This window comes from Streptopelia decaocto (assembly GCF_964273445.1).
Source record: "Streptopelia decaocto genome assembly, chromosome: 3".
NCBI lineage: Eukaryota > Metazoa > Chordata > Aves > Columbiformes > Columbidae > Streptopelia > Streptopelia decaocto.
The window spans coordinates 93166518-93192771 of NC_138656.1; the positions used below are offsets into that span (position 1 = coordinate 93166518).

Genomic DNA, 26254 nt, shown 5'->3' on the forward strand with positions numbered 1-26254 from the left:
TACCAGTTAGTGTAACCCACTGGGTTTGGTTCTTGGTTACTATCTTCGTTCATTGGCCAGGTTTGTGCTTCAGCACATTTTGGTTTCCCTGTTTTCCTTGTCGTCCCATTTGACAAGGTTATTGATCAGATAGCCATGAGAAAGCAAATATTCTCTCCTCCCACATATCCTCATAAAAAGTTTATTTGTATGGTATATGTGTTGTGTGTTTTTTCTCAACTCAGCTACAGACAATGGATAGGAGATGTGCTCCAGGCACGCTGGAGAACTGGACACAGAGATAATTCTGGAACTCAAGGTTACAGGTTTCCTAAATATTATGATTCGGGAAGTTAAGAACATAGTAATATTATGTTCAAATACTGCTGAACAAATATATGCAGTAAATTCAATTTCATGACCTAGCTATTGAGTCTTTTTTACTTAAAAATAATAAAATACGTTGCAAAAAAAAAACAGGCTAACATTCTAACAGTTTGTCTTAAAGGCAATAAAAATCCTAAACAGGAACTGTGGCTTACCTTCTATGAGAAGCAAAGACAGTTAAATTCAGAGGGCAAATTATAATAATTTAAAAATATCCATGAAAAGATGTCAGTTCTTTTTTGAGTAGATGAGCCATATGCCATTCATCATTTAAACAGAAAGATTTTATTGTCATATTTACATTACGCTACTTAGTGGAAGTGAAAAGAAAATTTTTATTCTTAGTTTGAACTGCAATATGTCTGATGCTTTGTAGATAGCAATTATTCTTCTCATCAGGGCTGAAATGTATCATTAATTGGGAAAGGTGAATTTTTCATAATCTTTACAGAGATTACAAGAAAGAAATGTTCTCTTATTTTTGTTTTGTGTAAAATGGTTGAAAAGCTGAAAGAAAGAGTAAATCATGATATTATACGATTTTTGTGATTTTTTTTTTTTTCATTTTTTTTTTAATTGTCACCTCTGTCACCTTAATGATACTGCTGAATATAGAGAGATGGGGCATCTACCACCTCCTTGGGCAACCTGTGCCAGTGTTTCACCACCCTCACTGTAAAAAAATTTCTTCCTCATGTCTAGCCTGAATCTCCTCTCTTCTAGTTTAAAACTATTCATCTTGACTTAATGCAAAGATCTCCGTAGGTTTTATGAAACTACAGTTTTAAAAAAGTAAATTTTGTCTTCTGCTTATTTTCTTTTACTTTGACCTGTTATCAGCTGTTGTTAGAGTGTCATTTTATTCTCACAGTCACTCAAGCAGAGTCCTGTATATGGACAGAAGACTCCCCAGTGTCACATAGGCATTATGACTATTGATGGCATTCCAGTAGTGTGGAATAGTTTTGGAAAGTTGTACACTTTCAGAAGTGTGACTGTCTCCCATTTTTTTTCAAAGCTAGTGAAAAGAATTTTGGAGAACAGTTTCTTCACTTGTATCTTGTGGAGGGAAGGCCAACAGTTCGATTCAGCTGTGGAAACTCTCAGAACATTCTAACTGTTTCTGTCAACAAATCCATTAGCAAGGGTATACTCATCCCTATCACAATAAGGTAAGAACTTACCGCTGTCGTATGCTCAAGTTTGAGTCATGTATATTGACCAATGAAGTGCAACCTCATTTTTTGGACAATAAAAAGCTTTTTCAACAAAATAGTGTCATTGACTGAAAATAAATTTTAGCTCACATTGGTTAGTTCAGTCCTTTGGACTGAATTGTTCAAACTGCAGGTATTTTTACAGATAAACATGGAACCAGTTTGAGAATTGCAACCATTTAAACCTAACATTGGAGGTTACAAATGGGTAACTCATAATTTATGCTTATTAATTTACACACTGAATAAACTAGATTTGCCATTAAAATTATAGTGCTAAATATAGGACTAATTTATTGCTTAATTTTAAGATGAGAAATTAAAAATGGGCATACTAACATCTTGCAATGCAGTAAGCTGTCATATCTACATATGCAGCTGTACTGTCAGCAGTATACAATGGTGGCTGATCAGTACTGTGATTTTTTTTCATCTAGTACGCACAATAATTCACAGAATAGTTAACTTATAATTTTGGAAAATGTATTGATATCATGCCTTGGTAATGGATTAACTCTTTTCCACTCCTGGAATTTCATATGTGCAAGTTAGGAAAAAGGTAAGAATGAAATATAGATGTTGTGTTAAATTTCTTTTAGTAACGTTAAAATAGCAGTGAAGTATTTAATGTTTACTTTAATAACATTTTAGGAATAATTCTGACACCCTTATAAAATTTCAAGTTACCATGATTAATATTTTATTTTATTGCATAGTTAAATAATGAGAGCTAATTCCTGCACCTGAACTGTAAGCATTTGTGACGTAAGGGAACTTATTGCACAAGCTATTAAATAAAAGGTAGTTTTAGCTATGACCATTTTTGTTGTTAGAGAATGGAATATGAAGGAGACTGCAAAAGTTTGTCTGACACAGGCATGTGAGAGTTCTCAAAATACCTTCTTACTACCAGAAAAGGCATATAAAAGCATCATCTGAAGATTTTTGTATTTGTCTTCTGAACTGTTTCTGTATGCTGTAAATGTTGAGAAATTCTAAAATGCTGCTCATACCAGGAGGCTTGAGGGGTTCAGTACATAGAGTAGATTGGTATGGGGAGAAGACAATGTGTAAGGTTTTTTGTTTAGATTTTATGCTCACCCTATAGGCTTCACCATATTTTTTTGAAAACAAAGTCATTGGAATATAAATATAAAACCTCTTTTAAATATATAGAAGATTAAATAATGTATCATTTAAGAAACTGTTTCATTTGCATCTTATATTCTCAGCCACAGGTCTGTACATTATTACTCTTGCACTCCATTTTAAAAAGTTTTTTTCCCCTTTATTCTATATGAGTATTAATACCTTGTACTAATGAAGCAAAGTCATACACATTCAAAGATAATTACTTGTTTTCTAGCAGTATATTAATGTTTTAACATTTTTGTACAAATTGTAAATGTATATAAAAGGTACAAATAAAATTCTGTCCCTTCCTCTCCCTATGACCCAGCAGATAACTTTTATTTTTTTCTCTTAGAAGGTGCGATAGAAGTATAGAGCACAATATTAACAAACAATTATAAATATGTTTTTTAATGTCAGAGGCTACTCTTGTGTGAGATATTGGTCAGGTAATCGTCTGCACTTTATTAGCTGTTACAGCATTGTCTCTGCTTCATAAGATTAAGACATTAAAATGCAGCACAGATTTCAAAGTCTGATAATATCTTAACAAGTACAGCTAAATGGCATTGTCAAGATTGATTCTAGTTATAGAGTTCAAGTTCATATTGAAAAATTAATTTATTTTCCTCCTTTTTACCTTAAAATTAACACCTATATATTTATGGCTTCGTTCTCCATGTTTTTACACTTAAGTAATGTCAGTTCAATTTACACATTACCTTTGTTTACTGGAATTTATGCCGCTATCTTCAGAACGGGAGCATACTAAATAACTTGCAAGGTGTATTGTAGGCTGCAACTGGTTGGGATTTACATGCATCTGAGTTTATGGGCTTGGCCTTCAAAATGACTAGTGATTATTCTTGTGAGTCCTTGTAAAATGTAGAGAGAGCAGTATATCCTTCACCAAGCAGCAATAAAATTGTAATCCTTCAGCAATCATCCTTAACCTCTGCCAAAGAAAAAAGCAAACTTGACAAGGCGTTTGTGGCCCCCCAAGATCTTGTACCATAGGCTGTAAAATATTAATCCGTGACAAAACTGTTGATTTGTGTTCTCGTAGATGCTTTTGAAGACAGATAACTCTATCTGTATGTTTTACCTGCAAAATTAATGAGATTTTTCTCTCTGTAATGTAGGAAAAGAGATGAAGACTGAAGTAAATAACTATTTTTGTTACTGTTTGAGAACACTCAAATTGGGAGACAATATTTCTGTTAAGTTTGACTTTGAATAAGGCTATAAGATCATATTTGTCAGATATTCCAGTTCTGGATGTAACTATGGCTCCAGTAGATAAAAAGTATAATTTAATACAACCAATAATATCTGTAGAAGCAGATACTAATCTTCTCAAACTTTTTCTTTCTAAATCTGCCATATACAGGAAGCAAATATATCCCCATAGTTTCTACCGTCTATATGATTAGTGTCCTTAGATACAGCTATTTCTTTCAAACCTGATGAAGATTAGATGAGTTTTAAATGTTCAGTCATTGCCTCTACAGCCCTAGTGAAACAACAGCTTCATAGAAAAAAAAAAAAAAAAAAAAAAAAAGAATTCTGATGGCTTACTTTTTTACCTTGCCTAAAGAAACCTGTTTCAATCCACTTTTATTCTTTGTTTCCATTTCTGTTTATTTTAGAATGATGCGATTGCTAGTTTTGAAAATGTGTATTTGTTTGGGTTTACTTTTTTTGTGATTTCATAATTGAGATTGTATTGATCTTTTCAGTTAAAGCTGTGAGCACATACTTGAGATGTAGTTTGGATTGCTTTTATGGATTTGTTCCATAAAACTTTTCATTCTGTGTGTGGGTTCTGAAATGCATTTGCCTGATGCAAAATCGGCTATGTGTTATTTGTGGTTAAAGTGATGTGACCGTCACTGAGGCCAGATGGTCTTTCTTCAATTCATTGGCTGAAAGAAAGTAATTTCAACAAGTTGAGATAATAATTTCACCAGGATTTTGATATTTCTAGGTAGTGAGATAGATTTTATCTTTTAGAGTAGGAATACTGATTTTTTTTTTTTTTTTAGGTGTCTTTATACTTTCTTCTCTAAATGATAATTTTTTCAATTATATTTCCTTAAGAAGTTTAGATTGTCCATTCTAAACAGTGGTGGGAGACACCAGATTCTCTTCTGTTTGGAAGATCCTTGACAACCATTAATTAAAATCTTGCCTGTATAGGATAGTGTCACTCCTTTGCATCTTATTTACCTGCAGAATTGCCAGAATTTTGCTGCAGAATTTAATGAGTGTACTACCCACCCCCACACAGCTTTATCATTGTATTGTGCACATTAATATTTTATGTATCTTCTAAGTGAATGTATTGAATGTAATTGTTTCCAGTTTTCTGTCACACTTTAATTAGTGGTATGGATTTAAGTGCTTGCTTGTGGCTGAGAAGAGAACATGTAGCTGTCCATAAAAGCATTTATTTGTTATGTTGTTTTGCCAGCTCTAGCCTAGACCATGCAGTTGTACAGAAGCTGCTGAAGTTTATTATTTCATCTTCATGCTTAAAAAGCAGATAACTCATTCTCAACTGTGAAAGTCCTAAACATGTTTTTGTACATCCACTTGGAGACTTTGGCAAGATGTTATGCACTGACTGCATGTCCATGTTTTTACCTACACTTCCACTTCCTCCATTTCCACAGAAGAGGCAGTTGTTTGAACTGATCTTACAAAGTTTTTTTTGCAAGTGCATTCTGCAAATGTGTTTTTAAAAAGAATATGTAAATCACCATCCGTGCAATCTGTTGACTCATTTTGAGTCATGGGGTTGTCATCATTCCAGAGATATGTATGTTTTCACATTAGTGCATACTTTTAAGTCAGCATTTTATTAGTATTTACAGATGCTGGGTGTTCTGCATAGTGTGCAAGTATTACTGAAAATCACATTAAATCAGTAAAACAAAGAAATAATAATTCTGATGTTTTGCTATTGTTTCCAGCATTATCAAATTACCTAGGAATACAGGAATTTTTTGATTGACAATTTGGAACAGCTGAGCAGCTGTTTGTAAATGTTAGTGGCTTTGTATCTGAACAGGTATATAGTGTAGCCTGTATTTGTGATGTGTGGAAAACATTTTGCTGTCTTCAAATACTCCTAAGCTTTCAACATAATCAATTATGTGATGAAAGCAAAATGGAAAGGTGTTTTGATAGATAACTTTAGCCAACTTGATGCAATATTGCCATCATCATCCCTTAGTCTGGGAGAGATTTAAGAATTGTTATTCTATCCTATGAATTTATAAATTGTTAAAGAAAACACATTTAGATGTGGCTTTGAAATGGAATATCTTACATACTGTATATTTATTTTTGAATTTTAAGTCAGCACATGTATTAGTCATACTCATATGGATGTTGTGTTGTATAAAACTGGAAATGCTGTAGGACATTGAGTAGACTTAATAAATTTTGAATTATAGTTGGTTTCACTTTCAGAAGAACTGTATATACAACTATACATATTTATATTTACTGCATTTTCTATAAAATCACAAATCATGATAACTCAGCATAAGTCTTAATGGGAGGAAATCTAAAAATGGCTTTCATAGAAGTTATTTTCCCCTGAAATTATCTGCAGTTGATTACAACTTAGCAGGCCTTGTAAAAACAGTAATGGACTCAGTTCAGTTTGTAATGTATATTTATTTCATAAAATCATCACCACATTTGCCACTATGAGGCAGGAAGGTTTGTACAACGTATGCTCGTATAACATTTGTTCTCTGAAAACCTTAATCTCAGGTCCATCAATCCAGCTGTTACAGTTTTACATAGATAAATCACTACATCTGTTATTTAGTCTCAAAAAGAGTCCCATAATAAATGCATTACATCAAACTAATGCATATAAATTCTTGTATATGCAATTAAAATTGACCACTTGATGGAGCATTAAAGGCAACCAGTTAAATTATTCTGTGTGGCCTGCTAGCTGAAATGACTCAAATAAGAGAATGGATTCTCATAAAGAGCATAGAAAAGATTAGTTTTTAGTTTCGTTTCTATTTCAGAATTTGTGAACAGAACATTAATTTAGAAACATATGTCACTTTCTGAAACAATTTTCTTTGCTTTCATTCAGCCATAGTGTTCAGTATTTCATCAGTAATCTGTCAAAGCCAACAAACCAACTGCTGTGGCAATTCAAGCTCATTAGCTACTGACTTGAAGAGCAGATGTTTGAATTCCTATACCCTTCATGCTCTGGCTTAGACTAGGTCATCTTAAATTAACTGACCTTAGAGGAATATCTCAAGAACGCAGAAACACAGAATCACATCATTGTTTAGGTTGGAAGGAACTTCTTGAGGTCATCCTGTCCAAGACTTCTTCTTAATAAGGGTCACATAGAGCACGTAGGACCATGTTTAGTCAGGGTTAGAATATCTGAAAGAGTCTCCAGTGCCTTACTCATCTTTGTGGCCTTTTGCTAAAGTCGCTCCTGTAAGTCCATTAACTGTCTTGTACTGAGGAGCCCAAAACTGGATACAACACACCAGATGTGGTCTCACCGATGCAGAAGAGAGGGGGAAAATTACCTTCTTGGACACAAAGGACAATCTTGCCAGTAAAGACTGAGGTAAAGAAGGCACTGAGTATCTCAGCCTTTTCCAGTCCTTTGTCAGCAGATCGACTTCCCTGTTTAGCAGTGAGCTCACATTTACCGGTCTCCCTTTTGCCGCTGATATTCTTGTAGAATCCTTTCTTGTTGTTCTGCATGTCATTTGCCATAGTTAAGTACAGGTCAGCCTCAGTTTTCCTAACCCTATCCCTGTAAGATCAGACAGCAACTCTATACTCTTCCCGAATCACCTGCCCATATTTGCATGCCTTGTGCACTTCCATTTTATGTCTGAGTTCAATTAGAAGCTCCTTGTTCACTCATGCAGGCCTTCTGCTGCATTTGCTTCATTTCCTGCTTGTTGGGATGGACCTTTCTTGAGCTTGTAGGAGGTGATACTTGAATATCAACCAGATCTCCTGGACCACTCTTCTCTTCAGGGTCTGATCCCTGAAGAGACCAAAGTCTGTTCGCTGACATCCAGGGTTGTGCTCCCACTTTTTGCTTTGCTCCGTCCTCCTAGGATCCTGGTTTCTACCATCTCATGATCACTGCAATTAGGGCTGCTTCTGACTTTCACACCTCCAGCCAGTTCTTCCTTGTTTGTGAGTATCAGGTCAGGCAGAGCACCTGAACTTACTGGCTCCTTGATCACCTGTGCCATGAGATTGTCAGTGCACTCTAGGAATCTCCCAGATGGCTTAAGTCATGCTTTATTGTCCTTATAGCACATACCCAGGTGGTTAATAGCTCTGATTCTAGTCCAAAAATTCTGCATCACTGTCTTAATTGGGTCATGACCAGATTGATTGCTTTGTTCCATTATGAAAGAACTGTAGATCCCATTGGATTTGGTGATTTTTGTCCCTTCAACATGGGCAAAGCCAAGTAGAATACACACACTAAATGGTATTTCTACTGTAAATGTTTGCAGACAACTGTCTTATTAGTTTCATGCAGTAAATACTGACTTAAGAATTATCTTCTTTCACCTTCTTTTTTTTAATGCAGTTATCCTCAACATAGATAATTCAATGAGCTTTTTTATGCCAAATGTGCTAAGGGGAGGACAAAAGTGCCATGTGCTCTGGCCATTTTTTTTTTTTCTTTTCACTTGAACAATGTGATTATTAAGAATGCAATTATGATGTTATATTGATTTTTATAATTTCTAGCTGGATAGATTTATTCTTATCTGAAATTGAATTTCCATTATTAACTGATTTTGGATGATTTATTCCAAAGTGGCTCACCATAGTATATAAAGTCGCGATACTTTCATCTTCCCATTCATAATATGTCATTCAACTTTTATCTCAGATAAAAGAGCTAAATCACTATAGCAGTGATATTTGCTGTGTTTTCTTATTTGCAAGCTAGGGAGCTGCAGCAGATGTCATTTGAGTATCCACAAGGATGTGTAGTCCAGAAGCTAAAACAACTGATTGAAAACAATGGACTGAAGGAGTTTAATCAGTTCTGCTGCTAGATGTGAGTTTTCTTTAGTGTCTTTCAAATTACATTCATATCAATATAAATTTTTAAATGTGAACTGAGTAACATAGTGCAGCTTTGTCACCTGCCTTTCCTGAAGTCGTAGGCATCCCGACCTCTTCTCATAGTTGTGCTGATAAGCACATCATACTTGAAAATAATAATGAAGATTGATATTCTGAGTTTTGTCCACTATTTTATTGTCTTTTTATCCTAAAATAAGTCAAGCATTTCACTAATGTCCCTCATACCCTGAATTTCATTGCTGTCAACTATTGATTGTAAAGAAATCTCAAATTATTCAATACAGTGTATTTTCTCACTAGAATTGAAATGGTAGAGGAATAGGACTAATGAGGGATGCCTATAAGCTTTGTCATATCAATATTCACATGTTTGAACAAGATCAGATTTTTTAATGACCATGTTAATCTCTAATGTATGTTCAGTATTTTATTACTACCCATATTACATATATGTTGATAATTAGATATGTGAGTAGTTTTTCATGCTATAACCTTAACAAAGCATGGCTAAACTGTTGAATACTTCAGAACATTCAAACACCTTCCTGTTTAGCAACTCCTCTTATCAAAAGTGACATAAATAAAAGCAAGTGTAATTTTCAAAATCAAGAATAACCAGAAAACCTAATTTTCCAAAGAAAGCCCTAGAATTAATCATCACATTAAAGAAGCAGTTTCAATGCACTGTTGATCATTGCAATAATTATTTATTACTTTCTTAGTGACTGATGTTGCTAATAACAGTTATTAATTTATGTGATTTTACTGAAGCTCTGTGTCACAATTTACTTGGTGTCCTAAAGGCAATGAGCTGTGGATTCATCAGAATTAAGGTATACGTTATAAAACATAATGAATGCACATTTCATTACCTTTTATTTTTAGATTTGCCTTTGTGCCAAATGTATTCCAATTTTGAGAGAATCTCTGTATTTCTGCAAGGAAAATATACAAGATTAAAGTTCTAATAGTCTGCATAGCCCAATTCCTGTTTTCTGGATATATCTGCTTTGAAAATTATACAATTTGCCTTTCAGCAATGTTACAGCTAAAGCATTTGTAAGTGTTCTTTTTGTTATATCATGTAAATGCTAAACTACATTTAACCTAAATTTCCAGAATTTTGCTAAGCTCTTTCAAACTCTCTCTTCACGTATTAAAGGAGACACTACTTTAACCGTGCACACTAATCCTTTCAAGTGTGCCATAGTAGTTTTTTTCCTGTGTGCTGCATAAAACATTATATTCAAAGTAGAACTGATGTGATTGTTTACTCACTGCAATTTCTGCTCCATGATCTGATGTGATTCACTTTTTCATTTTCCTGTGGCTGAGAGAGACTGTGTGAAACAGGTAGTAAAGATTTCAAAATACTTGGCTATTCCCTCTGTTCCAGGGAAGAAGCAGGATGCAGAGCCCTTCTGATCTGCTTAGAAGGAAGAACAGTTCATTCATACATTATAGTTGTCACAGAGGCACCCCAAAGTTAATTTAGGTGGACAACAAGTTCCAAATAGACTTTATTCTGGCCAGAAAAGTGCAGCCAATAAACCGACTAGGAACAGGGCTTATACAATTAGTTAGCACTCCAACAACATAAAATACAGGTTCAGATATCAGTTGAGGAGATTATTGGGGTACAGCAAAATAAGAAAAATGAGGATCCACAGCGTGCATGCACACACTCACAAGAAACAAAACAGAGACCTCTGACTCCAGGGTACCTACAAGAAATAATCCCTTGCCTGGGTTAGGCAAGAACTCATGCTTGCCTGGTTAGGCAAGGACTCATCCAAGGATATATCCAATAAATTACCACTCACCAAAGCAGGAGGTGGGGCGTTCTCAATCCCAGGAAGTCTCCTTAGATGGTGTCACAGTCTAAGGAGAGGGCTCCAGTTCACAGAGAAGACCACTCCAAAGGGTGCCATCAGCAGGTACCGTATTTTATAGTCTGGTCAGATTTGGCTGTGGGCATTACAACATGGTCCAGAAGCTTTACAGCTACTCTGGGCACCTCCTCAGCTAACGACCCTGTCAGTTGACTCAGTGTCCCGTTAAGGACCTGGTCAATTGACTGAGGGTCCAACCCGTCCTGCCCCACCAGCAGGTGGAGTCACCCTGCCCCGGGGTAGGGGAGGATGTGAGTGTCAACACCTTGGTAACACCCTAGATGTGTACGTGGGGACAGGCACAGTGGGGCACAAAAGGTGCTAAAAGAGCCATCATCTGCCCCATCTCGGGGGGATGTGCAGCTGCCACAATAGTACAAATGGATTACAGTACTACCAAAGAGACACTAGGTATTCTACATGAAATGATGGAGTTATCTGTGATTTGAAGGGAAGAGGAGTCACTGGATTACAGAGGGAATAATAAACTATTAAAATTCAAGATAATCTGGTATATGAATTTTTTTTTTCAATATTGTTCAATATTTTGATAGTTTCTGTATTCATTTATTTATTACTAAAGTATATTGAATTCTGTAAAATTCATTAGCTCAATATCTGGTCATCCAGTGCTTCACACAGAGGACTTTTCAGAAAACTGTTTTGTTTCTGTTTGGCCCAGCACATGGAACTACAGCTATAGAGTATGTTGCAAAATAGCTTATGAAGGTGTCATGTTGCCTTCTTCCTAGGAAGTGAGGTGATAGCAAATATTTGCACTGCTGAGTATTTGTGAGTTCTGAAGAGCAAAGTAAAAAAAAAATCTGTGAAGGCAAAGCAATTTTTTTGAATTCTCTTCCTCAAGCTTGTTGTTGCTTAAGTGGAAGATCAATACAGAAATAAAATTGGTTCAGTGTGCTTATAACAGTTTGTAATTCTCTACAGGTTTGCTTTAGCTGAAAGCAATAGGAAGTGCTATTTGCTCTGTAGATATTGCAAATCAGTAAAAATTAAAAACCAGTAGTCAGCTAGCCTTTACTTGAGTGTCCAAAAAGGAGTAATGGAGGGAAAGGGAAGAAAATGTATCCCCCAGCAAGCCAGTTTGGCTCTCATTGATACACCTCATAAGTACCAGTAACTGTAGAGGAATCAGAGGGCAGGTCTGCACCAGCAACAGAAGAGGCAGTGAACTTTCTCAGACCAGACTGCTGCAGGGTTAGCTGAGTTTTCTCCTCTGTGCTGAGGAGAAGGGAGCAGTTCTCCTTAGTCTGGGTCATCAGCTTCTATCTCAGCAGTAAACTTCCTATGTTTTTCTAAAGAGTTTGGTTAATCTTAACTTGTTACTTAGCTTGCACAGCTGTAAAATAGTACTCACCAGAAAGATGTTCAAAAAATTAAATGTTCTGAGGGCAAGTATTTAAAGAGATTAAAAAAATGTGGTGTCAAGATCCTGGTGCATGACCTGTATTTGGTACTATGCTCAGTCCAGCTCTGTGGCCCAAAATCATCACAGGGCCTCAGGTGTACTAACTCGGGATTTCCATTTCCTAAAGCTCATAGGAAATCCTTTTCTCATGAGGGGTGAGAGAAGAAACAGCAATTGTTATTCTGCGATTTATTGTTGGTTTTTTTTTTTTTCAGTTACTATAACCTTATTTTTTTTTAAATTCTTGCATCCTAAATAAATTTCTTGTAGGTATTTAAGAAATATTTACAGAGAAGAAGGAACAAAAAGGACATCAGGCAGCTGATGGTTTTAAGACTATCCACTTTAGGTCTAGTTTTACATATTGGCAGTAAGAACATCCAGTGCTGCAAATTGAATCACTTGATTGAAGAGAGTATTGAGTAAAATTTACACATACATTTGTTAACTAGTCCTCCTTAGGAGTTAGGTTAGAGAGAGAGACATAGGAGTTACATCTTCCTGAGAGGCTGAAAGAAATTTATTTAAAAAACACAACCAAGGAAGGAAGGTATTTCTCTCCCTTTGACTGAAGTGCATCAATTTTGTGACAAATTTATATTCTGGAATGTAGTCAATTCAGACGGGAAAAGATTTTTTTATTCATCTCTCTACCACCTTGACTGCCCTTATTATCCTTTGCTTGTTTTTTGAAGCATACACTGACCTGTTTTTTTATTAGACCGTCAACTCTCCATGAAACTTTTTTCTCTGATTGCTCACCGTTGTGTGCCTCTTGCCTTTTGTCCCATTCTCTTTAGCTTTGTTATCTAGTTTCTGTGTAGTTACTGATGCTGCTGCTACATCCGTGATCACCTTCATCCAAAGATGCTTTGTCATTTTGTGACCATTACTTGATCTTGTCCTTGACATGGCTGGAAATACAGAATTAAATTGAAATCGTTTTCACTGGAGGTTGATTGCAGACGGAAATTTAAGCTATGGCAAAATGTAGCAGAGACCAGAGGGCAGACACCTTCACCAGAAACAGGTTAGATGTGCAGATTAGTGGTAATATTACATTATGCAGTTCAAAACAAAGATATTTTAAAATAGCTAGGACTAGTTTTCAAAGACATTGCTGTCATACTGGTACTGACAAGGTTGTAAAATGAGACACTTAGTTTTCAGCTAGTAAAGTTGCGTGTACATGTCAATAGCTTAATCTTTTAGCAAAGTTTATAGAAAGTAGGTGTACAGGGTGCAGGTGCCCAGGCTCTGGCAGCGGGGGCTGCAGGAAGTCTCTGTGAGGAGAGGCCGGGGCTGTTCCATGCTGGACACAGCCAGTTCCAGTGGCTCCAGCCACCCACTGCAGGGCACAGCTGAGCCCCCCAGGCAAGGTGGTGGTGCCTCTGTTGAAAGTGTTTAAGGAAGGGCAAAACACCCCATGAGCAGAGCAAAGAGTGAGAGGGGAAAAAAGAGAAAATCCTGTGAGCACCAAGGTCAGAGAAGTGTGGAAGAAGGTGCTTCAGACAGCAGAGCATAGATTCCTCCACAGCCCGTGGAGAGACCATATCAGAGCAGATAGCCACACTGCAGCCTATGGGCTGCAGCAGGTGTGTGTTTCTTGAAGGAACTGAGTCCCATGGACACCCCACACTGGAACAGGGGAAAAGTGAGAGGAGGAAGGAGCAGCAGAGAGGAGCTGTTATGGACTGTCCACAGCCCCCATTCCCCATCCTCCGCAAACACTGCTTGGGGTGGGAGGATACAGAAGTTGGGAATAAAGTTGAGCCTGGAAGAAAGGGGGTTAGGGATAAGGTGTTTTAGGTTTTGTCTTTGTTTTTCACTACCCGAATATACTGGCAATAAATTAAATCAATTTTCCTCACACCAAGCCTTTTTTGCCCATGATGGTAGTTGGTAAGTGATGTCCCTGTCTTCATCTTGTTCCAGGAGCTTTGTGATCTTACTCCTCTGCCTCCACTGTCATGTTGAGGAAGGGGAGTGAGAGAGTGGCTGGGTGGCCATGTGTCAGCTGGCCAAGGTCATCCCACCACAGAAGAAAGGTGAACTGATACAAAAATAAATTTTCCTACATTCCTTTCATACATAGCTATGTGGGCAAACCTTTGTAATAAATGTTACCTCTGTAGTTTATTTTAGTGCTGCCTTCTGTTGCATAAGGTTTTATTCTGTTGTTCAATAGAAGGTAAAGGTGAATATATTGTAGAATTCTTGTAGTCACGTTGTAAGTGTTAGCATTTATTTGCCATAGCAAGGCAATTAATGCCCAGCACTACTGATGCTGTTGTCTTTCCAGAAGCATGAGAGATACTTGTGGCATTACAAGGTATTTCAGGATACAGTAACTATTTTAATATAATCTGTAAACAGGTTCTCTGGGTCAGTAGAAACCCTGTGCTTTGCCATGAACGATGAAACTTTATATACATCCTGATCTGCATTTAATCTCATACTCCAAGTGAACCATAAACAGGCATGTAATGTGGAGGGAGATTTGGAGTACTTTATATAAAATTATTCTCCAGACTGTCGACTGCCTTTTTTTAGAGGCCTTGCTCAACTGCAGTATCATATGTTTGCTGTACATTTCTGCATTTGGCTTGGATAGTTTCTATAGCACCTGTTCATATCTGTGCCTTGGGATATGTGTCCCTGTGTTCTTTCTTATACAGCTTCTATGAAGTTTGCAGTACTGGTCAGCCTTTTATGTTGATGGTGGGTATGACTTCCTACTGAGCTGATGGGTTTTAGTGAGAACACCAGGAACTAGGGAACTATACATTGTCACCGAAATTATTTTATCCCCCCTACAGTTCACATTGTCTTGTCAGAGCTGCCAGCACCTGGGGGACTAGTAGTAATGAAAGATGTGAATATGGGAGCTATGCTGTAGCATGCTGTGTTGCTACTAAATTACTCAGCAGCTGTTCAAAACACTTTCGGAAATACATTTTCTCTTGCATTTGAATACATTTTATGTAAATATGATAGGTGGTTTGGCCCCTGGGTTTTGTTCCCAGCTCTGTCAGAAGCAATCTTCTGCAACCTCTTTTGTTCACCCATCTGGAAAATAACAGGATTATACTTGCCCGTGTTCTGAGGGAGGGTGTAAATTTTGCTCAATGGCAACTGTTGTGAAAAATACAAATCTAAACACCAGTCTGTGGCTGACATAAGACAAGGCATGATCCAACCATTTCTTTCATTAGCCAAAGTAGATGAAAAGCACTCTTCCTGAACCAGCCAAAGAGGAAGGTTTTTGTTGTAAAGATTGTGAGTTCTTCCTTCACCTTTAACAGGAGAGAAACACATATCACTTTGTTTTAGTGAATTTATTTGGACCAAATACATACCCATATAATCTTTCTGTAGAGTCTCCTTTACCCCAGATTTCTGACTGTATTTCATATAGGTAGGGAATCTGGCACTTCTGTCATTCCACTTTGTATAATAAATGATGTTTCTTCAATTCCCATATACAGCAGCGTGTACACAAGCAGTTTTACTGAAAACATAAGGTGGAGGTATGTGAGATAAAACAGGCTCACAGTGACACTTGAGTGGAGTTTTCTGGTTGTTTGGTGCAGACAATAATCTCAGCAGCAGCCCATGTCAAATGTATATACATGTTTTTCAATTTTAGAACTCAGCGTGGTGATGCACTGAGGTTCTCCAAGCCAATGATGCAGTATTGCTTGTGTTGCTAAGTACCCAGTTCCTGCTCCAAGGGCAATAAATGCTTTCTAAAGTCTATATTATTTCATATGATTTTATCTGTTTCCTCTTAACCTCTTTCAACCTCAAATTTATACCAGAAAGAATTTCAGTTTTTGTTTTTGTTGGTTTTTTGTTGTTGTTGTTGCTTGTTTTTTCTAAAACACAGTGCACGTATTTAATCATAGATAAATTCTCTATTTAATAACAGAAGTGGTAGGAATCACCATTTGCTTTGTCTCTAATAAAAAATGAAAGAAGTCTCAGAATGCTAAAAATTAATCCTACGGCATTCAAGTGTTCATACAATCCAACATATACAATATTAATTCATATTGAGTGGCAAATGGCTGTATATTATTGCATGTACTACCTTTCAGCATAAAGTACTTTGGGGCAATACAACATCTGTGATGTTTTATTTTCTTGTGCATTTTACACTGCTCAGCCTCTTACAGCTTGTGGAATGAATGTGTATCATTAAAATCTTCAGTATCAGTCTTACAGGCAGACAGTTGAAGAGAAGGCTGATTAACTTAGTCTGATTAGCTGTGAACTGCTGCAGAAATTCTGCTGATCTGACTGAAAAATCATCTTTTGGGGGAATTGGTAATTTGGGTTTTATTAGGATCATATCTCTAATCACACTGAACAGCTGCATCAAGGTGCTATTGGGCACCATTCTTTTTTGGCAGCAGCACAGTCTCAGATTGACTAAAGCTGTCCCTTATTAATAGTAGATCTAATATGGAATATTTTATCACTCAAGCAAGTGCCGAAATGAGACCCAAAAAGAGGACTAGATCTTGGAAAGTCTTGTCTTGTTCTTTATAACAGACTCTCACTTTGGCAAGTAAATGTGTAGAGGAAAAACCTTATCCAAACACAGCAGGTCCAACACTGTCATAATCAGTTCATATCATACCACTGCTTTGTGATTTAAAGTGATTTATCCATATAATTTTTATTACAGCTGATGATTTGCAGCAAGGTTGTGGGATTTTTTTTGATAGCTTTTCTTTTTCATGCAGTACTAAATTAGTGATCAAATGCAGAATATACTTTTGCTCTCACTTAGAATTATTTCGTGTTTTTATTTGTTTGTTTGGGTTTTTTTGTTTTTGTTTTTTGTAAACTACTCAAAATCTACTTTAAGAAGACAGAGAAAGGATAAGATGTCATTTTTCTCATTTATGAGCAGGAAGACTGCTAAGTTTGCCAAAGGTTGCACACTGAATACAGAAGATTAAAGGCCCAAAACATTTACAGCTACATTAAGTAGGAAATGAAGCAGCACAGAATTGTTCAGTTTAAATTCACGCTGAGCTGCAAGTAGCTGGTATATCTCATCTCACCTTACACAAGTTCTTGAACTAAACATGAACTAACATTTTGCCACCTACAACTTTCACGGCATAGTGCTCCAACATGTTCAGATGATGAAATAAACTAAATTGCCTAATAGCTGGGAAAGTTGTAGATACATACTCTATACTTTTCAAATCTCATTGCGTACCTTTAAACAACAGAAAGACAAAAATTCAGAGTTTCTTCCTTCAAACTGCATATTCAAACATTTGAGATCTTTTAAATGTCAGCAGCTGAGAGTATCCCTGCTCATTTTAATCCCAAATAATTGACCCCATTTTCTATGGGTTCCAAAAAACTTCTATAAAATTAGTGTGCTTTAAATCATTATAATGGATGGAGGACAAGGAGATTCCAGAATGTTGAGCTGATCGAAGATGGCTATTAAAAACTTTGCCAAATAAGCTTCTTACTTTCTCATTTGCAGCTTTCCTTCTGAAAATGAGAATGCTGTCTATTCATGTCAGTACACAGTTGTCTTCTGAGTCAAGCCAGATAAGGGCTGGTCCATCCCTGCCTACACAAACTGTTACATTAATATTCAGCAGTGACAGTAGAAGACCAGCACAGAACATCCTTTGCTCCCCCAGCCCTTCCTGAATGAGAAAATGGTGATAAAAGGAAGACAGTGGAAGGAAAATAAAGCTAATCAAACATGCAGTAGGTTTTCCATAGTAGATTCCCCACGCAACTTATTCTGCTTAACTAATTATATGCAACACATATTACAGTTGAATCATCATCAGCATGCACCCAGCTGTTCCTATGCCAGGCACAGGTGTTTGGGTTTATTTTTTCCTTCCTGACCAGACAGTAGCCTATTTTTGTTATCATTTTTTAAATTTAAAGACAATCCAATAGCAGTTTACTGAAAGCAGTGGTAGGATTAGCTGATTTAATCCTGCTCACCATATTTTCCTGCACTCTCTCTTCCTCTGACTTGTGAATGAGAGGCAGATGCATAATAGGTAAAGTTTTCCACTTTCATCATTAAGCAAAGCACTTAATATTGACTCAAGATAGATAAATATTTAACTGCTGCAATTTAATCAGTACAATGGATATGTTCTTTAAAAGCAAGTTGGGTTTAGGTTGATTCTTCTTAATTTCTAGTAACTTCCTATAGGAACATTTACTTAGTGAGTATGACAGTCACTGAACTTTCACTCATTACCTGACATACTTGGCATTCTTGGGACATGATCTCAAGCAACTCGTTTCATCTATCTTTGCTTCAGCTTCTTCCCAGTGATACAAGATCCACAGAGATCTTATTATAAAATTCATTGATGATTGCAAAGTGCTGAGATGCATAGCTGAAGACTGAAATAATCTAAACAAAGTATGTCTGATAAATAAAAATGTTTCCTAAAATATGCTGGTATTCAGTTAAAATATTTTAAAACAGTTTGACTGTGAAAGGGTTACCCCATTTTGCTCATTCGAGATGTCATTGGATTTTCTTACAAGAAAACAAGCATTTTCATAGTTTCTGGCTGCCCAGACACTGCCCTGCCACACCAGGTAGCCCCTGTGGCTTCTGACATCCCAGCCTTGAGCGAGAAGCTGGCCCACATTGTGTCCTGAGTGGTCAAGTTCAGAATATAACACTTGGTCTACTTTGTCTTAGGTTGAGCAATGAGATCAAGGCTTCGATAGTTCCTCTCAAGAAGCAGTACAAGTTGGACCTGTGGGTGGTGGCTACTCTAAGGTCTTCAAAGCATCTTTTCTCCTACCAAAGTTTGTTAAGTAACATGGTGGGTTTACTTAAGCAGTCTTCTGGGCTGAGCATTATGTGGTCACTCAGTCAAGTACTCATTACAGTGATTTCCTCTAGTCATCCCTTTCATCAGCCTTGCTGGATTCTTCGTCATGTTACTTCCAGTACCAGTCTCCAGGCAAAGATATTTGCTTCTTCATGTTATTTTGTGTCACGGCCACAGCTAATCTCCAGGAGAACAGAGTTGACTTCTCCCCACCGGTCATGCTTCCTTACAGCTAAAAGCCATAAACGCTTCTCATAGCATTTGTCTCTGACAAGTTTGTGGTGACAAGGGAGGACCATCCAGACTCTCTCACACAGTGAGATCCAAAAAAAATCCAGCTCCTTTGAATAATCCTCTTTAGTCTCTTTAACTGGATGCTGACTGATGACAATGAAGGTCACCTGAATAAAAAGATGTAGTATTGGCTTTGGTTAGTTTGTAGTTAACTGTTAAACAATCTCAAACCAACCATTTCAGCAGTTGCTGGACTTGTCTTCTATGTGTGTATTTTTCTTCCTGTAATATTTGTCTAGTATGAGCTATTCTCCTATATAAATGCTGGAGGACTCAGCCTTTCATAATGCTTCTGATGCTACAGTACATAAAGCTAAAGTTTGTGATATCCCTTGTTATGACAAATATGGTCTTTTGTATGTTTATGAACTCAGTCGTTTGTTTTGTAGTTCCCCAAAACTTCATTATATGTTTTTTCCTAAAAATACAGGCAGTCCAAACATTTTCGCATTTTAATTTTTCACTGGAAGTGTGATTTACTAATAAATAAAGCAATTTAAGGGTAAGATCAAACCAAATGGGATTTATTCCTGCTGTGGGAACAAATCTGAATGAATTCATACTTCCAGGTGGGAAATTTGTGATTTCACATTATTTAATAGGATAGTTAAATTGACTTTGATGTAATTTGAGTGTATAATCTACACCTCTGCAAATCAGAGATAGCTTAATTTGAAATTATTTTTGTCAGTTAAAAAATGTTTATTCTGATAAATTGAAACTTTATTCAGTTCTTGAATTTTTGCTTAAAGTATCTAGGTGATTAATAACACTGAGCATCCCTCTGAAGTGAAATAGTTAATCTCATTTTTTCTTGTAGTGAAATATACTCTAATGTTTCCAAATGCATTCATAATATTTAAGTGAAAGAGTGGACAACAAAATGAAAAAACAAAGCACCTCTATCTGTAAGGAAAAACAGATTGTACATACACAGCAACAGTCGTTGTGTTTGCTTACACTTCCATAATTTCCTTAACAACTTACATTCATAAAATATAATCTTGTTGAAATGCTACCATCCTACATAAGATTTTGTCTACAGATGAAGAAATGTAGCACATTTCACATCATACAAGATTGCCCTTTTCCATGAACACCTCATACTTTCTATTTCTAAAATCTGATGAAAGTAATCTATCTTGTTTATAAAACAAACACTTAATAAACGTTGGCCTAGGAATACACATTTATTCATACAAGCTAAATGTATTGTATTTACCTTGTTTTTCTTTTCTACAGTTAATATTCATAAACCTTGTGCAATATTTATTTTCCAAATAATACACGTCAGTTCAAATATACATCACTAATCAAAGTGACTGAAGAAAATAGGTGAGACACATGTACATTATAAAATGTGCATCTGACTATTTAAGTAGTCTCTCTTGAAGCACATCCAAATGATTTTATAATCTGTATTTTACCATTGTGTATTCAAATAGGGAATAAACCTTATGATCCTGTACTTTCATGTATGTTTAAGAGTAGTTTTAAAGAAGATTGCAGCCGAAATATGTATAAACATATAACTGTAAAGCAGTCTTGTTTTCTTTTTTTTTTTTTAAGTTGATTATAGCTTAGCAAAATGTTCTTAGCTGTTCATGTTGGATGCTGTGATTTAGACAGCTTGAAGTGCAAGGGACATATGAAAATATTATGAAAATCTTAATTGCTTTGACATAGCAGTTCTAAAGCTCAAACTTTTTGATGTTTGGGAAAAACACAGCATATGTGTTATCATAAGCAGACGGCAATAGAAAAGCTAATGACTCTGTTCCAGATAAAGGTGAGTGGACCCCTTTAATCACTTTAGATGGCAACAGCAAACTTAGAGTTCTGTGCAGTTCTGTTTTTACATATGTATTCTGAAAGCACAGATCTGGTCTGTTCCGTTTTTTTGTGTGTTCAAAGAAATAACTATCAGTCAAGAAACAGTTAACTGATTACATTGCCTGACAGGCTTCACAAATCAATAAATTTTAAGTCTGGTAAGTGGGCATGTAATGTAACATTTCTGCCTTCTATTACTGACTTCAGGTGAGTTACTTGTGCTTTGTAAAAGAAGATTTATAATATGCCCAGCACTTTTAGTAGCGCTGCTACCTCTCATTTGTCCAAAACAAAGGTCATTCTGACATGTGTTGAAGAGGACATGAAGGGATCGTGATGGCAAGGACTCACGTCCTCTCTTACTGGTGATGTCCGAACGAGAGACAAAATGTTGGTGAGGGCAGGAAGCAGAGACATCATTCAACTGAAGTTACAGTTTACTAAGAAGAATAAGTTATTCATTTCCAGTTTCATCTGACCTACAACTGGTGTATTACACTTCTGCAGTATACTCTGCAGGTCTGCTTGGCCCTTTGTTTATGATAATTAAGTAATGCTTACCACAAATAAAATGTTACTTATGGTTCTTGTCATATATACAAAACAATTATTTAGCAATAATATATATTTGCACCTTCAATTGAATGAAATATTAATTTGCCAAATTAAGCAGTACATTGGAGAAATCAAATCCTATTTTAAGAGGCTGTCCTAGTCTCTATATGCCCTAACTCACATTCTCTTGCCATATTTTCAGTTGATCTTATTGTGATTTAACGGAATTAGGCATTCTTAGACCTTTGTAAAAGAGTTAAGTAGAGGATATAGGTGCTTCAACAGTTGTCCCTGAATTATGAGAGATTAGATGTCTGTCTATTCCTTTTTTCTGATTAGGATGCTTCTGAGAATCGGAAGAGCCAAATTACTTGGATGTCATCATCAAAGACTAAGAATAAGCTGTCTGAATATCACTGTGAGAAGCAGGCATGTAAAATTTGCTGAAGTCTCAGTTAGGGCAATGTGAGAGTAGCTCTGAGATCCAAAGACTTAAAGTTACGAAGGATTAGAAGACGTAGGCCTTGAAGACTCTGAACCCGAATCAACTTTTATTTTTTTTTAATTGATACTTACATTCATAAAACTGAAATATTAGCAGGATATCTGTTGGTCATGGGTATTAGCAAAGATGCCAGCCTCAACTGCAGGGTTTGTGCTAGTTGGCAATAGAAGTATTTTTTTCTTTACTTTCCCCAGAGTTTCCCATATAAGTATATAAATTGTTCCTTCTGTTGGCATTCAAGTTAAAAAGGTGGTTTCTTATTAACCATATTACTTAACCTATTTTTCTCTTAGTTTTCCCATTTAGAGGGAGGTAGCAGTTTGTTTTAGACCATCAGAGTATGCAAATGAAAATTAATTAGTACTGCCTGGTAGAAGCAATATACATTACTCATTATTGCATTTCTTATGTCTGCAATAGCTAAGAAAACAGAAGACTCTCAATTGGACATCACTGCAGTATTGCATTGTTATCTGTACAACATTGCATTGATACAGCTTTATTAATGTGTCAGGTGGCTTCCTAATATTTATTCATAGGATCAGATTTATGTGACACACTAAATGTGACACACTATCTCTATTATTGAGATAATAGATCAGTGTTAGGGAGCGTGTTTGCCATTTTGTTTGCTGAGATAGTTTCATCTGCACTTAAGAAAAGAACAGGTCAAAACCTGTTATGTAATGACTATTCATGAAAAGAGTTTCACTCCTTTCACATGAGAATATTCTTTCAGTGGAGATTATACTTGAGTTTCCCTCATTTTTTTTTCCATACATCTTCCAGAATTTTTGTTAGGTGCTGCATAGGATCAAACTGGAGGCTTTTAACTGGAGGAGGGAGCAAACTTTCTGTCATTAGACAATTTTCATAAAATTGCTTGAATGCAATTACATCTATATTAAAAACCAATGAATTAGAGAGGCCAGATTTAGAGGCTAAGTGCTTGCAAAAGACTGCAAGCATTTTCCCTGAGGAATGTTCATCTCTGGAGCTCTGGAGAGTAAAAGAGTAGAAGTCTTTCTCTTTGGTATAATGTAGTCTCCAAGAAAAGTTAAAGGTAGCCATAATGAAAATTAAACCAGCCTTGTTCAGGTTCAGCAAATATCCCATTGGTACATGAACCCGAGGCAATGCTGTCAGACACAGGAGAAATCAACAGTATTCAGTCTTGCAGCTGGATTACTTGGTTTAAAAACACAGCTTTTTATCGGCAGTAAAAACTAGTGGCTCCATGAATTTATCTAACAGAAAAAAGCCCAAAAAACACATAAAGAAACCTGTTATGATTCAACAGACAATGGTCAGTACATAAGCACAAGCACAGTACATGTTCTCCATTCTTCCAAGTAAGAACAGGTTGTCCTGAAACTCAGATTAGAACATAAGGTTTTTGTAGGAGTTGGTACCTACTGTCAGGATCAATTTTGTAACAATCCATTCCTCCAATACTGTCATGATCGTGAATAATGATAACAACCATGATGATGATGATTTTGTTGTGGCTTCAAGACTCTGCATAAGTATTAATGCTAATTATTCCAGTATCTTTGTGTTAGTCCCAGTTTTGCGTGTGTGAAATGGAGATGTCACAGTCTATCAGTCAGCTGTCACAGTGCACTAATGTATTAGGTTTGCACCAGTGCAGTCCCTGTGAAGTCAATGGAATTCCAGAGATATGATTAAGAATAGGATTTACACTTTCCTAAGGAGCCAGTTTGAGAACAGATATCTTTGAAGTCATGATTCATAAAATATATATGTTGAAGAAAAGCATTCCACTGAAGTAAATGATCCTTGGCTGCATGCTGCCTGTAGTATGCTCGGTGATATATGCAATAGAAAGAGTCCCATTAACCAATCTACTAAAGGATCATATATTTGACTGTTGGACTGGCAGAACTGAAGTAAGTGAGGCATAAAGCAAGTGAAGTAGAACCTAGCATAAACAGCATCTCTTTCAGCTAAAGTATATATTATCATTTTCAGCTACTAATGTGCTTATGCACAAACATGAATTTCTGAGGGTTTTTTAGGTTCTATATAATGTATGAAAAACTGTATGTCAGCATTAAATAAAGAAATTGCACCTTCTGTGCAAGGTAGACAATATTAGACAAGATAAGGTGTATTTGTTCTCCCCAGACTATCCAGTTCTACTGGTATCACCACTGCAAAGAAGATGAAGTTTGAAGGTGAATAAAGCATTTTCTTTTCTTCCCTTTTGTTCAGCCCTATCTAGAAAGACATTTTTTCTTAAGTAAGGTTAGATTTGTGTATGAAAGAATCTAGTCCTGTAGAAATCCAGAGACATTTATCATTGCAGTCACTTGTATTATAGTCTTGTTTTCTACTATGAAACTTGTTCACTCTTTCTTTACTTTTTAATGGGCTCAATTATCTGAAAGACTGGAAATGTCATATTAGTTTTAAGATCACTTTTTACCAAATCTGAGACAAATTTTTCACTGTTAGCATTCCTTCACTGAATCATATGTAATTCTTCTTATAGAAATGTTAGAATTGTAGCATTTTAGGGCTGCAAGACATCTTATGTGATCACCTTGTCTACACCACTGCCTTAGTAAGACACAGGCCATATTTGTCAATGTAAATTAAACGCTTATGCCTTTTCTCACAGATGTTTATCTAACCTGTCCTTAAAAACCTCCAGTGAGGGACCCTGTACAAACCTGTACAGTCTACCTCAGTATCCATACTGTTAGAGATATTTTTTTATAATGTCTGACATGGAGACAAAGGAAAGATTACTCATTGCTTGTTTGTAGCAGCCTTCTACATGCTTGGAGATTATTTTGTTCATCTGATTTGGCTTGTATTCTTCAACTCTTTTGATTTTGCCTAAATAATGTATGGTATTATCAAATCAGATATCCAGTGCGAGAATGCCAGCAACTATAGGATATATCTTTGATTTGATGAAACCTGGATTTAAACTTATCTCATAGCTCACTTTTCCAGATCTCCAGTAGTTATTGAGGCACTTTTGTAGTTTTGATTCTCTTGGCTTATGTATTCTGCATCAGAGATGCACCATTTGAAGGCTATTAGCACATCTTACGTAACAACAACAAGAGAAATGAGGAAATGCAGATACCAAATATGTTGATGATAATAAGGGAAAAGAAGATCAGAGATTAATGAAAAGGGATTGAGTAAAACTCCTGATTAATAAAGTGGGTCATTAAGGAACATGACATCATTCATTGTCCTTACCTTGGAATAAAGCAGAAAAATGCTTTACATGTTCACTGTCTCTATACCTATCTATATATCCCAATATGTGGTTACCTTTTCTGTAATAAGATGACATGGTTGACTTATTTTCAGTTTGCCATCTACTCTTAAGGATACTTACTCTGGAACTGTTGTCAGTTGTCTAACTGTTTCCAAGTCCTAGGAGCTTTGAAAATCCACTATGAAGTATGTTTTGCTTATAATTGTTATGCCATATTAAGCACTGTGTTCTTTATGTCAATAATAGATTAATTATTACTAGATTATGTGAAGGGACATGACAAGTCTAGCAAAACACCCCCTTAAAAGCTAATTGGAAAAAAGCTGATGGTCTGCATCAAGCCAATTGCTGTTGAGATTTATTTCTAAATCAAAGATAATGTCCTAAGAACAGAAGAATAGAATAAATAAACTATTTTTTTTTAATATCTTTCCACATTAAAAAAAAGGTTCTGTCCAACAAAACAATGGCAAAAAGTCGATGTCAGACTGAATAATCTTTTCATACTAAAACTGGGTAGTATGGAAGTACATATGTGGTAAACAGATTTGAAATGTAGCAGATTTGCTGTGACAGTATTAAAAATATATTCTCACAGCATGTTAATAATGGAAAGCCAAAAAGTGTCATTCTCTTACGGATACTTCATTTCTTATAGCTTGATATATGTATGACTTCAGAAGACTAAGCACCTTTAATGTGAGAGCCATGTAAGCATTCTATTATTCTTCCTGGATTAATCAGAACTGAGGAAGAGCTGTCTGTAGTTTTCTTTCTTGTATAAATGTGAGTC

General features: G+C 36.1%; 1 protein-coding gene across 1 annotated transcript in view; it reads left to right on the top strand.

The window, feature by feature from the left end:
* Positions 1-26254, top strand: part of EYS (eyes shut homolog) — a gene marked incomplete at its 5' end in the record, with an annotated part of 687713 nt that overhangs the window by 536375 nt on the left and 125084 nt on the right. Inside the window, one exon of the mRNA XM_082048968.1 lies at positions 1389-1538. Coding sequence (XP_081905094.1) covers positions 1389-1538 — 150 coding nt within the window. The remainder of the gene's footprint in view (positions 1-1388; positions 1539-26254) is intronic.